This window comes from Thunnus albacares, chromosome 12 (assembly GCF_914725855.1).
Source record: "Thunnus albacares chromosome 12, fThuAlb1.1, whole genome shotgun sequence".
NCBI classification, from domain to species: Eukaryota; Metazoa; Chordata; class Actinopteri; order Scombriformes; family Scombridae; genus Thunnus; species Thunnus albacares.
Window position 1 is genome coordinate 23,938,689 of NC_058117.1, and position 18,397 is coordinate 23,957,085.

At 37.3% G+C, this 18,397-nt stretch overlaps 1 protein-coding gene and 1 long non-coding RNA gene across 2 annotated transcripts in view; one reads left to right on the forward strand and one right to left on the reverse strand.

The window, feature by feature from the left end:
* The window catches only part of st6galnac3 (ST6 (alpha-N-acetyl-neuraminyl-2,3-beta-galactosyl-1,3)-N-acetylgalactosaminide alpha-2,6-sialyltransferase 3), a 98,604-nt gene extending 92,182 nt beyond the window's left edge, over nt 1–6,422 (reverse strand). The window contains exon 1 of the mRNA XM_044368742.1: nt 6,185–6,422. Coding sequence (XP_044224677.1) covers nt 6,185–6,202 — 18 coding nt within the window. The 5' untranslated portion in view covers nt 6,203–6,422. The remainder of the gene's footprint in view (nt 1–6,184) is intronic.
* Nucleotides 1,469–3,126, forward strand: LOC122994187. Its single transcript, XR_006406528.1, has 2 exons — nt 1,469–2,665; nt 2,714–3,126. It is a non-coding gene; the product is annotated as an uncharacterized LOC122994187 (long non-coding RNA).
* Nucleotides 6,423–18,397: the final 11,975 nt, after the last annotated feature.

Sequence of the window (18,397 nt, forward strand, 5' to 3'; positions counted from 1 at the left end):
AGGAGCTGAAATCAGAGAATTTTAGTGTTTTTCTCAAACAATGACTCTAAACGATTCATCGCTTTTAAAAATAGTCGATGATACATTTTCTGTCGATCGACTAATCGTTCAGGCCCTCGTTCTTCCATGTTTTCCTCATTCTACAATCCATCCAATACTGTTTTTTTTTTACCTCAATATAGACGCTTAAGACTTTGAAAACATCTAGAAACAATATATCATATAATATTCTTTTTTATTTATTCATTTTTTAAATTAACACATGACATAAACCAACATTTTTTTCATAAGGATCCCTTTAATGTGTTTTTTAAAGAACAGTGAACAAAATACACACTAAGCAGAACTTTTACAGTTGAAAAATAATCCTGTCAGTGCTCTCAGGTGCTTGACAAACTACCTGAAACTTCTGCAAAAACAGATCCAACTGCAATTTCCTGTAAATTATCCGCCAACACGTATGCCGATACCTACAGTATATGTCTACAATAAGCTTATATTAATGATCAGCAGGCTCTAGTTCATTCATTCAATTGTTTACTTATAGTTCTGAGATTCAAATGACATTTTAAAATCAGAGTTATTTACAATAACAAAGTGGAAAATGGTTAAAAAACAAAGGGGGATAGCAAGAGGAAAAAAAACAGGAAGCAGCAGTTTTCAAAGTAGGAACTTTAAAACATAAATATTGAAAAAGAGGAAAGTAGAGCAGAGATGAGGTGAGCAGATACAGTACTTGTTGCTATGATTCACGGAAGGATTATTCCAGCAGAAAGGCAGAGAGATATCCTGCACAGCAATCTACTGTGTTTACAATAAACATACAACCAAACATATGTCAGCAAAGTGTCGCCAATTGTCTCCGTTATGCTCAGAAACTCCTGAAAATGTTCTTGTAAATGTGAATCCATCACAGCCTTCGAAACAAGTTTTTCTCGATTGCTGTGACACTTTTCTTGAAATTACACTCCATTTCCCAAAACTCTTAACACAAACGCTTAACCGCACACTCATCTTCGCAAACTTCAAACTTCCACATCAAAACCAAAGTCTCCATTCAAAACTATGTAATCTTACATCTAAACCAAACTTTGCCTTCAGAAATTACACAAAAACCATCAAATACACAAAAACACTAAAAAAACACACTGGTGAGATCAATTCAAAACACTGCTGTAAAAACCTGTTACTGTAATGAATAATGGCGCTTATGGTTTTCCATCAGAACAACTTCTTTACATGATGAACATAATATAAAGACACAACACATATATATTCCTCAATGTACCATAAAATAAACCAAAATTGGGTGAAAAAGTTAATTTACTGTAAAAAATATGCAACTGATTAAGAACATACTACAGTAAAAATAATTTCCATGTATTTACCTATAAAAAACATAGTTTGTACATAAAAAAAACCCATCACATTTATTCTGCCTCAGGTCTTTGTGACCCATGACCCGTTTATCCATCTTGAGGTCCTGATTGGTGTGTGAACAATTTTGACTCTCAGTGTTTCCACCTGGAGAAATGTGTGTTAATTGGGTTCCAGCTGTGAGGCCTTGAGTTAATGATACCGAATGCCAGAGCTTTCTAAATGAGCACATGAGTGAGTACTGGGGAATAGTGTTTATAGTTTTGGGAAATGGGTCTGTCTTTTGGGTACATGGGGTGTTTAATTAATAGGCCCGGTTATAAAGCGATCGAGAAAAACTGTAACAGTTGACTCGCAGCGGTCAGATTTTTTAATGAACCCTTTTAGATGTGGTTTAGATCCAGCTGTCTGTCATGTCTAAATGGCTTTATGAGGTTATTTGTTGTGTACTGTGAATGCAACGTCTACATTGTTTGTAATCATGTCTCAGATGGCTTTTTATGGTGTTATTTACTTGTTGTGTACTGTGAATGCATTGTTTATATTTTGTTTGCTGTCTGTATGAGCTGATTTGAGGATTAATAAAGCTGTTTTATCTAATCTACTCTAATCTGAGGGTAACGTAAATGCAGTAAGAGAAGAAGGTTTACCGCAGTTTGTCAGCATCATAAGCATCAGTATGTTTTACAGGATTTCTATACCTAATAACCACAAACTACATCTGATTAATGTTTTAGCTACTTGTGAACTCAACTGACTAGAAACAAGAAAGTTAAAGCTGTTTTACTCTTGTCCACTGCTGGTTTACATTTTCTTCAATCACTCTGCAATTTGTAGCACGTAATTACATTTTCTATGTTTTTAAATATATATCGTGACGACTCTCTCTGGACAGACTCTTCGTCTTCTCCCTACAGGAGCCTGGTGGGAGGAGTCGGGTCATCAGGCAGATTCAGGTCACCTGGACTGACTGGCTTTTATATAAACTGGTGGCACTCAGTCACTTCCTCTCTCTCTCCTCTGGCTTCAATCCTGTTTGGTTTAGTTGTAGTTAGTTTCATTAATCTTTGAGTTATGTACAGTAAATCTATTTTTAGTTAAAGCTCATGTGCGCCGGATGAAGAGGCTGCTGTAGCACGAGTGTCTGTGTTGAAGTGGGATTCTTCAGGCACAGTTGTTGACAGGACCATCTTCTTCTTCGGCGGTGGATTGCGCTCCAGCTTATGATCTTCAGAGTTTTTTGTGCTTTCTGACTAGCGGTTGGACTGGACTTCCTTGACCCTGCGTAGTTGGACAGAGGTCCTGGTCTTTGGTCTGGCACCACCATAAGCAGAAGCTCCAGCAGCCCAGCATGTGACTGTGTTTGAAGATGAGTGATGTGGATGTGCTGGGATCATCATCTGGGTCTTTACTGGGGGGCGTAGGGGGAGGGGCTCCTCACTGCACTCCAGTGGCTTGACAGGCCTAAGAAGGGTGATAAGGGGGACCATCTTCTCCAACGGCCTGTTGCTCAAACCAGGTGTCGTCGCTGTCGGTGTTCTCCAGCTGTTTGAAGTCAACTACGTAGGATGGAGCACCGTACTCGTAACAGCCAGATGTTTCACTGGAGCTGCTTTCAGCCATGTTCTCAACTCCCATTAACACGACGGTCAGAGCGGCACAGATGAAACTGAAGACGAGTGCATTTGGTTTAATTGTAGTTGGTTTAATTTATCTTTTACTTATGTACAATAAATCTATTTTTAGTTATTCGTGCGGTCTCCCCTCCTTTGTCCAGCTTTGAGCTTTGGTTGTGACAATATAAAGAATGTTATAGTGTCAAACCTAGTGTGAAATTAACTTCTGTGTCAGACAAGGAAAAACACACCACACGAGCAGACAGGGATGTGGCATCAAGTCTGTAAAGTGACATGTTTGTTTAAGGATTTGTTTCCTGACAGAGACGCTCGTTTCTTCCTGTGGGCGTTTAAAGGATTGACAGAAACCGCAGGCAGCGTCTTGACACGAATAATAATTCACAACTTTTGGTACAATTAAAAAAAGATGAAACATAAAGTCTGACAAAAGCAAAACTAAGGCTGGTAGTATGTGAACTGTGACGGAGCGTCTGACTCTGTGGAAGCTGATTTCATGTTAAACAATAAATGAGTGAATTCCTCTGAAGGGAGGAAAGTGATCCTTGATGTCTTCGACTACACTGACTGTTCAGACACCAGCAGGATAATTGGAGAGGAGGAGGGAAACCTGGATGATCAGTGCAAAACTTTTAGAAATATGAAACCTTCTCAATCACCACTACATCACTGAAATCCATGACAACAGCTGCATCTGTGCTGAGTGATAATTCAATATTAGTATTTATCAAGTTTCAGCAGAATCATACTGTGATTATATCACCTCGTCATGCTATTTCATGCTAAAAATGCATTATTCCAGCAAGCTGCAGGTTTTGTTTAAGAGTTTAAGGATGGAAAAGTGGAACCACAGCTTATTTCTTTGAACGTCTTGTTTTTTGTTTTTGTTTTGTGATTTTGCATACTTGTTATATTGTGATTATGGCTGTGTATCATTTAAAAATGTCCACCTATTTGCCTACACAATGCCTAAATTTCACCATCAATTAGAGCTGAAACGATCAGTCAATGACTCAATTAGTTGATCGACATAATAAGTTGCTCGTTTGTGATGATTTGCTGCTTTTCTTCGTCTTCAGTGATAGTTTGATCATTTGATGACATCATCTTGGACTTCAGGAACTTGTGATGAACTTTTTATGTCACTATTTTACATTTTATAGACCAAACAAGTAACTGATCAATCAAAATAATTGGCAGATTACGTAACCAATAATGAAAATGATCATCAGTTGCATCTCTTGTACTAATACTAATAAAAATGATCTACCAAACCTTTTTATAAATTCAATAAAATGAGTGGATCAGTGTTTAATTTTGTACAAAAACTTTATTAAAACAGTCTAAATTGAGCAAAATTATTATCTAAGTAAGGAAATATCTGATTACACAAAGAAACCAAGAATTAAAAGTAATGACAACTTTCCTGTACTTGACAGTTTTAAACAAATTTCAACTTGCAACCAAAAAGTATTTTTGTAAGTTTGATATCCGTCTTTGATCCTGATATAATCGATATCGTGATCAGAAAATATCCTTATCAATATCATGATAACGATATCAGCCAGACTGCTCAGCTCTACTTAGACTGAAATCAGATGTAAAATACAGAAGAAGGTAAAACACAGTTAAGTGCTGCAGACACACAAATGAGCACATTTTGCAATGCAAAGCAGATTACACTGACACACGGCACGCATACATATAGAGGCCTATATGTCACACTGTGGGAACTCTCTGTTTTTTTATCATAGAAACTAAACGTCATTGTGTTGATAAGACAAAACGATACATTTAAAGACGCCATCTTGAACTCCTGGAAACTGTGATGGACAGTTTTCACTATTTTCTGACATGTCGTAGATTTAACGACTAATCGATTAATCAAGAAATTCATCAGCAGATTATTTGAAAAATTAAAATGTATCTGCAACTATTTTAATAATCAAATGATGATTTTGGTAAACTTTGAAGCAAATATGCCAAAAACTTGGTTTTAGCTTATGAAATGTTATGATTTAAAGTTTTTCTCTGTTATAGACGACAGTAAACTGAATATTTTTGGGTTTTGGACTGTTGGTCGGAAAAAAACAAGACAGTTTTCAAAACTTTCTGACACTTGATAGATTAAAAGACTCAATAAATTCATCGATAATGAAAATTATTATTAGTTGTAGCTCTAAAACCCACACTGATACAAACTGAATGTGTTATATCCAGAGTTGCAACTACTAATCAATTAATCAATTGACAGAAAAATAAGTTTTGAGTCATTTTTTAAGAAATATACTCCAAATTCTCTTATTCCAGCTTCTTAAATGAGAATATTCTCTTGTTTCTTTAGTCTTCACTATATGAGTAAACTGAATATTTTTGGTTTATGGACTTTCAGTTGTGACAAAAGAAAACATTTGAGGTTGCAGCTTGTGCTTTGGGAAACCGTGAACGACATTCTTCACCATCTTCTGACACTTTATAGACCAAATGACTAATAGATTAATCAATAATGAAAGTAATCATTAGTTGCAGCCCTTGTTATACTTATCACATACATGTGTACATTATCATTGAACTGAATTAGCCTGAAATAAAGAGGAGGAGACAGGGGAGGAGACTGAGGGAAGAACTTTTTGATAACTTTGTCCTCATCTGTTGAAAGGCTGTGTGTGTGTGTGTGTGTATGTGTGTGTGTGTGTGTGTGTGTGTGTGTGTGTGTGTGTGTGTGTGTGTGTTGTCTTTTAAAGCTCCTCACATCCTATTTAACACCTGAACATCATGTGATGAAGGATGTTGTGTGTGTGTGTGTGTGTGTGCACAGCTGGCCGGCCTGCTTCTTCACGCTCAGGATAAACACAAAACATGAACATAACACAACAACAACAACAAAAAAAAACACATAAACACACAAACAAAGAGGGCCTGCTTATTTCCTCTCATGTGCACGAGCATTGCAATAAAATCATTCACATTCAGAGGCGAGCAGACAGAACCCAGAGGAGGTTAATTACCTCCACGGAGCATCACCGGCTCGCATTTCATCTCACATCTGTTCAAACGCAACACCGCATACAGAAAACCACGCCAGCAGCTCCGTGTGCGTGTTGTTCTTTCTTCTTTTTACCCCCTCTTTTTTTTCTGACTGTAATGTATGAGAGAGAAACCCCCACACTTACCTTCCACATCCAGGCCATTCTTATTTCTACGCAGACAATGGTGGAGCGCTTGTTTTCGTCAGCACCGAAACGCCGTTCACCGTTTTCCAGGACATTTATTCACGTACGCATCACGCCAGCCGACGCAGATGCGGTGCGGTTAAACGCTGGGATCCATGAATATTTCAATGTACCGTTATTCGTCTCCCCTCTCTCTCTCTCTCTCTCTCTCTCTCTCTCTCTATCTCTCTCTCTCTCTCTCTCGCTTTTTTTTTTTTTTTTTTTTTTTTTTGTCCCATGGAGCTGCTGGGACCAGGACCGACGCTGCGCTGCTACTGGCCGGCGCAGACGCAGAGCCCCGCCCCCGCCTGCGTCACATGACCGCCGCTGATTTCATGATTCCTGGTTTCTACAAAGACTCAAGTGTGAATAAAAAATAAATAAATAGAATAAAGAATGAAATAAAACTACGTGGCAGTGTGAAGAGAGAGATCCTGCAGTGTTCAGCAGTGGATCGTAATCTTTCCTCCTCTCATGTATGAAGCCCACAAGTTTGAATGTTTACTTTGTGAGAACAGCTTATTTTTGTGGATAAGAAAAAAAAATGTTTTGTTGAAACATGATTCATAAAGCAAGTTATAATAATCCCAATGAATAATAATAGTGATAATAATAATAAACTTTATTTGTAGAGCATCTTTCAAGGTGCTTCACATAAATTGTATTAAAGGCATTTAAAGGTGCAGTGTGTAGAATTTAGTGGCATCTAGCAGAGCAGACTTGGCAGAAATAGAATATAATATTCATAAGTATGTTTCGATTAGTGTATAATCACCTGAAAATAAGAATTGTTGTGTTTTTGTTACGTTAGAATGAGCCCTTTATATCTACATAGGGAGCGGGTCCTCTTCATGGCTGTATTATAAGAGCTGGATATGGAACCGCTGCTCAGCCTTGCAGCCAATTTTTGCCCAGTGGTCACTCGCGGTATTGCAGCAAAAAATCCCCCCTGCGGCCTAAAAAGCATTTTTTGTACAGGGCACCATTGTAAAAGAGGCGTCTGTAAAACTGTTGACAGGACACCTTGAACTTGAAACAACATCAATTATGACTCTTTCTATTATGAACATTTGATCCATGGAGGTTTTACATTTGTAAAACTGTCCTCGAGCAATTTAAAAATCTGTGACATCATCACATCTTCATCCTTTCTGGCCAGCGAGGGGAAACACTGCTGCGCATATTCAGTGGGCCGCACAACGTAGAAGTAAACCCGGAAGCTAGAAACCTTTTTTTGGTGTATGCACCAGCTGAGCAATTTTTATTGGACTGAATGGGCGCCATTTTTAGTCCAGTATCCAGCTCTTATAATACATCGATGGTCCTATTCCACAGAGCCCGCCGTGTTGCACCACTATGTTTCTACAGTAGCCCAGAATGGACAAACCAAACACTGGCTCGAGTTTTGTGGCCCTCATAGGTTCTCCTACACGCATGGAAGGGGAGGGTGAGGGGAGAGGTTATCATTTGGTTGCAATCTGCAACCTCAGCGTTAGATGCTACTAAACTGGTCCTTTAAGGCGCTTCAAAAGATAGTTGCACAATTTTTAAGTGTGTCTTAAAACAACAGTCAGGTGTCCATATGAACAGTGAAAGAGATTTTTCTCGCTGTAATTATTCTTCTTGTTCATACTGGCTGTTAAAAGATTCCCTTCGAATGTGCTTTCAATGTAAGTGATGGAAGCCACAATCCACAGTGTGTTCACACAGTTATTTATGTGCAAAAATGCATTTAAAAGTTTATCTGAAGCTTTTATGAGGCTTCAGCAGTCTGAGTTAGTCATATCAAGGGGATATCTGACACATTTACAGTCTTTTTAGCATCAGATTCCCTCTTTGTGTTTCCTTGTTTAGCTGTGGTGGTAGTAAAGTAACAAAAAGAAAAACTTTGACACTAAAAAGACTGTAATGTTGAAATATATCTAAAAACAAAATCCAGGAAGTCTTGCTTGATATTAGTCTTTAAGTGATGCAGACAACCATGGGAAAAACATCTAAGGCACTTCGTCTTCAGGTGAAATTCAGGTGAATTTATTCGTCGAGCATCGGCAATCAAGCAGAACACGTATGGAAGAAGAATTCATCAGAGTCTGACAAACACATAATCAGTCTGAATTATATACCAGCCGTGGGTGGCATTCCACCCAACACTTAAGGTCTTGTATATAATCAATAGAGGGCACTAAACTGCTAAACTGAGTAAAAGGAGAAAAATAAGATATTTAAAGATCCCCTCCATACATGTTTTGAAATAGATATTAAAAACATGCTGCTTTGACTTGTATTTTGTGTCTGATATGTTTTTCCCACAAAAAACAATTCAATTATCTTGCTAAAATCCTTAAAGTAACATTTACTCCTCCTCCCTCATTAAATATTCCAGAATCTATAAATATGCAAATATATTTCATTTCAAAAGTTTAATTGTTGGACACAAAATGTCTCCTACTTCACTGTAAAGTCTATTCTCACTCTGCACAGTGAAGATCAAACATCCAAGTGAAGTAACAAGAAGAAAAACATATTATTGAGTGGAAGGAGACTTAAAGTGAGAGTCAATAAAAAATAGGAAAAGTAAGATTTCAGTGTGATTTTCCTAAAGGAAATCACAGAAGATTCAGATATTTATGTGCAGGCTGCTCCACAGTTTTGGTCCATAATAAAAGGATGAATGGTTCGATAGACATCATCGATCAGTCAGAGCCCCACCATGAGGTTTATATTTGTGGTTTGGAGTGAAATATCTCAACAACTATTGGATGAATTGCCATGTTACAGATATTCATGTTCCCCTCAGGATGAATTGCAGCCACTTTAATTATCTTAACTTCTCATCTAGCACCATTCGGGTCAAAAATTCAATTTATCCAAAACTTTTGTGCTAATTAACAAATGTTAGCATGCTAACACGCTAAACTAAAATGGTGAACTTGGTAAATATAATCTGCATGTTTATCATTTTGAAGATGGTAGCATGCTGATGTTAGCATTAAGCTCAAAACCCCCACGGTGCCTTTAAGTACAGCCTCACAGAGCCGCTAACGTGACTCTTAGTCTTGTTTACCTGACAAGATGTTAACTTGTGGGAACAAAATTTTATACTTGGGAAACAAAGTTATTTTCATGTGGAAAACAATATATTACATCTGGTAAACAAACTAAATTTAAAAAAGTTCTGCAAATATGAAAGCATGTAAGAAAAGCATGTATAGACTCTGGGCTGATACTTTCATTGCAAAACACATTTCCTGATGCGGTGGTTCCCAGAGTGGGGTCTAAGGACAAGCAGGGCTCCTCATAAGAATGGCGAGGGGTGCCAGTAAATTGCAGAATAATTCAGTTTTACTAGTGTCTCACTTCTCAGACTTTAATAATGCAAGTCTGGTGGGATGCGGGCGCACCGCTGATTTTTTTCCCTCCTCTCTGTGTGATGCAGATCTGATGTCGGCTTCTTTGTGGTTTGGAAAAAGAAAAAAATAAAAGAAGTCTGATTCTACCAGACGACAGAAAGTTCAAATCCACATCAACAATAAAGAATATGACAAATACCTCATATCATTTTGTTCTCCTTTGCTCATATTTTATTACCTACTTTTTAAAAAATTTATGAAACTAATTAAATTTATTAAACTAATTAAACTAAACACTTTTTTTTAGATCAGTAAGCAATGTCTTACAGTATCTCTATTACCCGTTTTTGCTTTGAACATTCTTTTCATTTATTGTCCTACATGATTATGGCCACTTTCAAATGGATTTTATACAACATTAAACATTAAACACCATATATCTCTAAAGAACTACATCTTACTTAGTTTTTTGTACATGAAATTCAATTCATAAAAAAACCTATGAGGTATTAAACTACCATATAATGTATAACTTTAATAATCCATGAAAAGGTGGGAGACACTGTGTATTTATATACAAAGCCAACAGAGTCATTTCATCTAAATATGTATCCTCACGGCTTCTCTGCTTACAGGCTGTCTGCTCTGTTTTTTGTTGTTTTTGTTTTTTTTTTTGCAATGAGTCATATCTGAGAATATTTATGTTATGTGCTCTGGTGGGGCGACTGCACAGAGAGAGATAAACTCTGGTCTACTGATTAAATGTTCTCTTCAAGTGCTGAATTCACCTGAATGCAAAAGAGTTGCATTGGAGTCAGTGGATGTTTTGGAAACCCTTCAGGGATCCTGCTATGAAGGAGCTGTTAAAGGATAAATGCTGGTGATTTTCTTTGTTTTTCTTGTTGTCAACAAATCTCATGTGCAGAGTCAAACCAACTACTGTGTGTGTACCCAAAGCCTGATATATCTCATTCCTCTGCGCCTCCGTCACTGTCCAAAAACTACCATAAACATTTCCTGATGAAGGTCTGAGGACTAAAACATTGCTGACAGAGTGAGTTCAAGTGATCAACAGTGTGCAGTATTTTTTGATCCTTTCACATGTCACAAATTTTCACCACAAAGAGTTTGGGCTCAGTAGTTTGTTTAGAAACACCTCCAAAGACTAATAACTGTGATCAAGGTTTCAGTCTCTGGAGAGTAGATGGTGGCGTCTGCCTTACACAGAACTCTCTGGAGACTGAAAACATGATCACTGTTATTTAGTCTGTGGAGCCGTTTCTAAACACTAACTAAAGTGCCCAAACTCCTCGTGATGGAGGAACATGTCACCCAGTGTGACTCAGTAGTTTTTGGACAACAGAGGAATATGATATATCAGGCTTTGGATGCACACAATACATGTAAGTAGATCAGTTAATTGTTGGTTTGGCTCTGCACATGAGATTTGTTGACAATAAGAAAAATCTAGAAAATTGGCAGCCTTTTTCTTTAAGACCACATTGTGTGAGTCAACCTTCTATTTGTTGAGATTATTTGCCTCCAAGATTTCCATTTAGCGTTGGAATTAGTAAACTTTTCTAACAGTGAGCCAAGTTAGGTTTTGTAATTTTCCAGTTACATCTCAGCAATAACGTTAAGAAACCAGTCATTGTAAAATCCCAGAAGACAGACGTGTTTGTGATCATTCCTCTGTTCAGTATCTACTTATCCTGTTCAGGGTCTATTCAAACAATGCCCTTGGTGAGAGGTGAGGTATAAAAACCGGAAAAGAGAAAAACCCATTCATGCTACAGGCCACTTAGAGTATCCAGTTCACCAGTTCCACATGTCTTTGAGCTGTGGGAGGACACCGGAGCAGCTGGAGGAAACAGGAGCCGACACAGAGAGAACATGCAAACACCACACAGGAAGAAACCAGCTGACAGGAACAGGTTCAAAGAGGTCGCGAAGTGACAAAACTACCCACTGAGCCAGTGGATCCCTGCTGTGTGGGGTCCTTGGTGAACCGTGTGGGGCCCTTATGTTGGCTGTGGCTCAGTGGTAGAGCGGGTGGGTCGATACCCAGCTCCTCCAGTCTGCATGCCAAAGTGTCCTTGGGCAAGATACTGAAACCCAAATTGCTCCCGAACACTGTGGTATCGGTGTGTTCATGTGTATGTGAATGAGCATTGAAAAAAACTCCTCCTGATGAGCAGGTTGGCACCTTGCATGGCAGCCTCTGCCATCAGTGTGTGAATGTGTGAATGTTGGCATGTAGTGTAAAGCGCTTTGAGTGGTCGGAAGACTAGAAAGAAGCTTTATAAATGCAGCCCATTCTATCTTGATGACCTTCTAGTTTTCCAAAGTATTTAATCATCTATGGTATGAGTATTATATTCCTACAATACCCCTATACTACAGTTTCACGGCGCCCTTATTGTGGCTTTATATCCTCTTTGTTGCAGTTCTGTGTCCTTCGAGTAGGGTTACGAAAGTTGTTTTTGTAAGAAATAATTGCCTGCTACCCTCATCCAGACTTTTTTTTTTCAAGTTTACTTAACAACTTCCTGCAGAAAGAAACTAATCTTGTTTTAAATCTAATGTTCCTGCATGGCTAATTGCCTCTGCAGAAGTACAGGGGCTGTATCCAACTAAATTAACTGATGAAATCTTAAGTGATTTGACTTTTATTGTTCTGAGTTAATTTGTTTAAATCCCATATTGTGCCATTAAAAGTTTTTTGTCAATATGCACATAGTTGAACTAGTTAGATTATTTAGACTGGCAGGGACAGGAAGAAGTAAACACTTAAAAATGTCTTTTATGTAGAAAAAGAAGGATGTGATTTGTCGAGGGCCACTTTCTCTCACTGTTATTGTCTCTTTATACAACCCTCCCTAGAAATGAACACAGGTCAATATGGTGTAATAACTTTGGAGTCTTGGTCATATATATTGGCTCCTTAACAGCATTGTGATTCAAAACACACACACGATGATAGTGGATATCATATTATTGAAGAAAAAAAACAACATACAGAGTCAAAACTGGAGGTTAAGATATCTGTGATGTCATATGATTATTAAAGGGGCATTCCAGCGATAAAATATTGCACTTCCATAAAGCTGGGGGACTTGCGAAAGATGCATTAAAAGAAGACTAAAAAAAAAACTGATGCAACTCATGTTTACAGCTTGTTTCTGGTGAATGCACGTCTTTCAAACTACATGCCTGTAGTTTGAAAATAGTAGTAGTAGGATTTTACTTCTTTTTCTTTACTCAAAATGGAAACCTCTCAAATACACATGTACATGTTCAAGCTTAAATCCAATCTTTGCGAGAACAACCTGAGAAACAACCGTAGCAACAAAGGCTAAGAAACGGACGGATGTTTGTGGGCGTTTGCGACAATCTGACGTCAGTTGGATGGGAAGTAGATGTAACTTTGCAAACGGGGCATGTAGAGCAGGTTAAAGCCCTGGTTTTTGACTTGCAGGGACTTGTTTTTACATACATTCACCTCTTGATGTTGAACATCGACATCCAACATCACAACAGTATAAAAATAACAGAAAGTCACAAAATGATGTGACCCCTTTAATGAGAAAATGCTGAGTAACCCCCTGGAAAGGTTTGTTGTATATTGCAGAGTTTTGTTTCATCATTTTTCTGAGCATTACAGTCTGCTAAAAGATATGTTTAGGTAACAGACATCCAACATAGGTGACACCAGTATTAAAAAAATATTTATGTTAAATTAAAGCTTTGTCAGAGGATCTTTTTAATGTTTGCACAAAGAAAGGGGAAGAGAATCAACGTATTTTTTCCCTCTGAGCCACAAAATCGGTGCAATTGGCTGAAAATGGCCAAAATTCTCATTTGAACTTTCTGAAATAAATAATGCACCATATTTTCATTTTTTAAACCCTGTGTTGTGTTTTTTTTTTTTTTTTGTGGCTTTGAACACCAGATGTGACATTCAGTTTTTGGTAGTCTGGCACCTTTGTTTCATGTCATCCTCTTGTTCTGCTTCCAGTCGTGTTTCAATGTCAACCACATCAAATAAAAAAGATTTTCTAAGCTGGACAGTTACAGTAATAGACCCTGATCTGTTGACAGTTCAAAGTCCTACAATTCAAACCGCGCTGAAAGATGATGTTTCATTTCAAACACTGTAATCCTCGCTAGTGATGATTTCAAACCATTATTAAAGGGAAACCAGTCAAACTAAATCCAGTTATAATGTGACTCAACTGAAAATAGATCAGAATAAGCACACAAAGTTCAGGTTTGACAGCGTCGTCGCATAAAAGCATTTATCACATTCCTTTACTGAGAGAAGAATGTTTGAATGAATTGTATAAGCCCCATTTTAAGACATCAAATACACCAACACAAGGTCTGGCAACAATGGAAAAACTGACCAGACAACATATTTCAATTTAACCTTCTTTGACAAGACATATCTCTAAAATGATTTGGTTTACGATATTGATTTTCTAGGTGTTTTTACAGAAACTGTTGGACTTATCAGAGAAAGCGATAGAAACCTGGCAAACATCCTGTCTGTCTTCTCCATCATGTTATTCAGATGCTGCCTTTTGTGTTTGTGTTGCCTGTATTGGGAGGCTGTAATTGAGTTCAGCTGCAGCCTGCCTCCCTGCCAGATGACATGACACCCTGAGTAAATAGAAATTTTCCAAGATGTCAGTCTTCGTTGCAAATGAAAGAAACCAATCTGAGTTTTTCAGTTTTTTTTTTATAGCACAAAAAATATTTGATATACACCGACTGTAATTACTGAGACACAAACAACCATGAATCCACGGGGGTACAAACACTGGTGGGTTGAAAAGAAACACACACACACACACACATATATATAAACCCTATAAGCAACTACATGCTGCTGGTACACCTCACTTCTTTTGATTAGCTGTCAGTGCATTGATTAAACTTCTCAGTTATTTTCTCTTGAATCTCACCAGGTGTGAAGCAGGTCCTCTCACCAAATCAATAGCTCTATCAGGGTTATCACCAAATCTCCCTCTTTTTCTCTCTCTCTCTCTCTCTCTGCCTCTCCTCTTTAAAGCTTTTCAAACAGACCATGAAAAAAGTAATCCTCAAACTCTGAGAGTGCCACATCACGGATTAAATTCTCCAGAGTGCACACCCCTGTTCGAGAGAGAAAGTCAAGGTCATCTGCAGACAGCGCATCTGAAATTACCTCTGGATGATTAAGAGACTGTGGATGATACTCCCGTCACCTTTTTGGATGTGATAAGGAGCTATCAGGCACAGGGAAGCTGAGGAAAGTAACACAATGCCGTCAAGATAAAAACTCTTTTTTTTTCCAGTCTTAAGTCTCAGATGGCTGTCTTGGCTTCCTGCAGGAGATCTAATGACAGACAGGTTTACGCATGAAGCAACACATGAGCACAGAGTGCAGTTTCCTTCTAAAATTAGACATACAGCTGCTAAGAAATTCTTATTAAAGCACAATTAAAAAAAACTTTTCATGTGTAACTATTTGCTTGACAATGTGAAACTGTATTCTTTATATATCTTAACCATAACCTTATGTTCTGCAGACTGTTTAACAGTGTGTCATATTAACTTAATATGACGCTACCAGCTGTGTCACCAAGAAATTACATTCATATGACACTAAATTGCAGCAACGAATACATTTTTGCTATAAACGTAATGCTGACTAAATTATGTTTTCTCTCAACATAATTAGAATATGTTGTTAAGTAACGTATTTGGCAAGTTGCAAAAATGTGAGATGACGCACCTAGTTGCTTTTATTCCACCAACACATCTGATCTTGCAGCACAACATCCCCTATTAGAAACTGCAGCAATGTTTATGGTTATATGTAGGTGCTGGCAGCACCTAGTTAAGGTTAGGGAAAGATTGTGGTCTTGGCTTAATACAGTTTGTTGGCAAATGTCATTGGGAAAACAACTTAGCTGTATATTAATATAAATATAGGAGGTTATAGAAGATTATAGAAGACAGAGTTGAAGCTATACAGCCAACAGCTGGTTAGCTTAGCTTAGCACAAACACTGAAAACAGGGGGAGACAGCTAGCTTGGCTCTGTCCAATGTTACAAACATACATAACCCTCCCTGTGCAAAAAACATATAACAAATAAGATATAACAAGTTAATTAGTGAGATTAATGCAAAATTTATTGTGAGAGAATCCAAAACAGCTCCGTAAATAAGTGTATTTTCCAAAATGACAAACTATTCCTTTAACATTGTTTTATCAACTTGATATGTTAAGACTTTTCACAATTTTATGAGAATTGTGTGTATGCTTATATACACTTATATATGGTATATATACTATTTGTATGTACTGTATATATACAGTACCAGTCACACCTTCTAAGGTGTGTCCAAACTATGACTGGTACTGTATGTAACTGTATATTCCTTGTAAACATATATAGTTTATCTACTTTGTTCTATTTTATTGCCAATTATCTTAGTATTTGTTACTACATTCTCTGTGTGTAGCTTGGAGGGGGCTACAGGCATTTCACTTTGTAATCTTGTATTGTATAATAACAATAAAATTGAACCTTGAAACTGAAATATGATATTGAACCAGCTAATGACATTTCAGGAGTCTGCTTCAGAAAATGACGCGACTTGTATTTAAGGTCTCAGAGTCCACAGCTGTGAAACATGATTAAATAAAAATGGATTTTTATAATATTCTCTATATCTGTGATTATTATTGAATGACTTTACGCAGCACTAGCCCTCTAAAATCCCAAATAAAGAGATTATTGGTTATTCAAGTTTTCTACCAGTTAGGTCATGAGAGGTCTAAAAGGAAGTCAGACCCTCCTGTGGTCTAATTTTGTTGGGTCCTTGAAGGGGTTCCAGGGGGTCTCCAGCAAAAAGCATAATAATTTATTTTAACTATAATTCCATCCATAAATAACACAGTGACAGAATGTATGACTGTTTTGCTCATGGGTTTCATACGCTTTCTCTAATAAAACATCTAAAAGCAAAAATCTTATCGTATGCGGGAATCTGGGACAAAATCTTATCAAATGGGGGTCTGTGGTCCAATTGGTGTCAGTTTAGGGGTCCTTGATGTGAAAAAGTTTGAGAACCACTGGTCTAATTGACCCCAAACATATACCGTAACTCTTTAGGATAACTTACTTTACATCTCTTTGTCTGTGAGTTATTGTCAAACAAAATGAAAATATTTGTTCATAAATACCTCATATAACTTATAAAACATGAAATATTTCTTTATTTGGTCGGTTGGTATTTGGTACTATCAAGGCTTTACAGCCATGTCTTTACTTTGTTTCCTTTATCAAATGTGCAAGACTAGTTTGTAGCAAAGGGAAAGGTTACAACTTCAATACTTTTCTACATATTTGTTTTGATTTTGCAGGTATTAATTTGTTTTACACATACAGCAGAGGGATCTGTAGGACCCAGAAAGGAAGGAGGAAAAGTCAACGTCAAGAAAACACAAGAAGTTAATATTCAGATTCTTTTCCAAAGAATATATCTATGATAAAAATAGTTCTTTTCATTTCAAAGGTGTGAAAACAAAAATGCTTAAAGATTAAAAGTTCAAATCATAACTATGTTTACAACTACAATGTGTTTATGTAATGTCTAATTAAATAAGGTAAAAGTGTGAAATGCTGGATGACAGGGAGACAGGTGGACTGGAAAGTTATTAGTCATAACTGCATAATCCAGACTGCCTGAGGAGGAAAAGTGCCAAAACAACAGCTTTCAGCATCACCTGACTGAAGGATTTTTTCTCTCATCAGTGCAGAATAAACTGTATGTAGAAATGTTCACAGAAGACTTTTCTCTCTAAGCTTTTGTCTAAAAATACAGGACACCAAGCTGAGAAGCTGAGAAGCAAGGCTCTGATTTCAGTTTCAGAGCACACAGGTCTATTTGCCTGATGAGAATGGTCAGCGTTGGTCTGGTTCCCAGGCTTCAAGTCCAGTGAGCCCAGTAAGAGGATGACTGAGTGATGATGTCCTCTGTGCTCAATGAAACCCTCCTCCTCCGCTGACAGACACGCACAAAGCCGCTGCTGGAGGTTCCCAGCTGATGGAGACAAGTCGTTCTTCACAGCCTGTCAGTCTGTATGAGGCAGATTTAGAGATGGAGAAGGTCGAAAGGAACTGGAAATCTGTAGATCAAAGCTAATTATTGTGCAAACACTTTCCCAAAGTAAAAATAATCTTGTACATGAATGCAAATCTTAATTAAAAAGAAGTTCATTTATTATAGAGAGGTTGCATGTTGACTAACAGTTTGCTTCTGCAATATGACTTGACTTCTGAACTGGTGAAAGAGAACAATGAACCAAAATTGAAACTAGTTTTATTCATTTTATTTAGTCATGTTTGTTTATTTATTTACATATTATTTGTTTATTTGGATCCCTATGAGCTGTTACCAGCGCAACAGCTACTCTTCCTCTACTGGGGTCCTTAGAAAGAAAACCATACTGCTACAATAATTTCATGTGATAATGTGAATCAAAAGTAATATTACATACACATATATACGCACAAACATAAATACACGTGTTAAATACATATAAAAGAAGGTCACAAACACATACATAAGAACATATATTTGTACATACACATATAATATACACATATAGATATTTATTCATATATTATAGGTAGGACACATGCATACTGCACTTTACTTTACCTTCTGTACTGCATTGTGGAGGAGCTGAAACCTAATATTTTTACCCTCTTATACTTGAAATGTAACAATAAAGAACTTGAACTTGAACAGTACTTGTTTGTAATA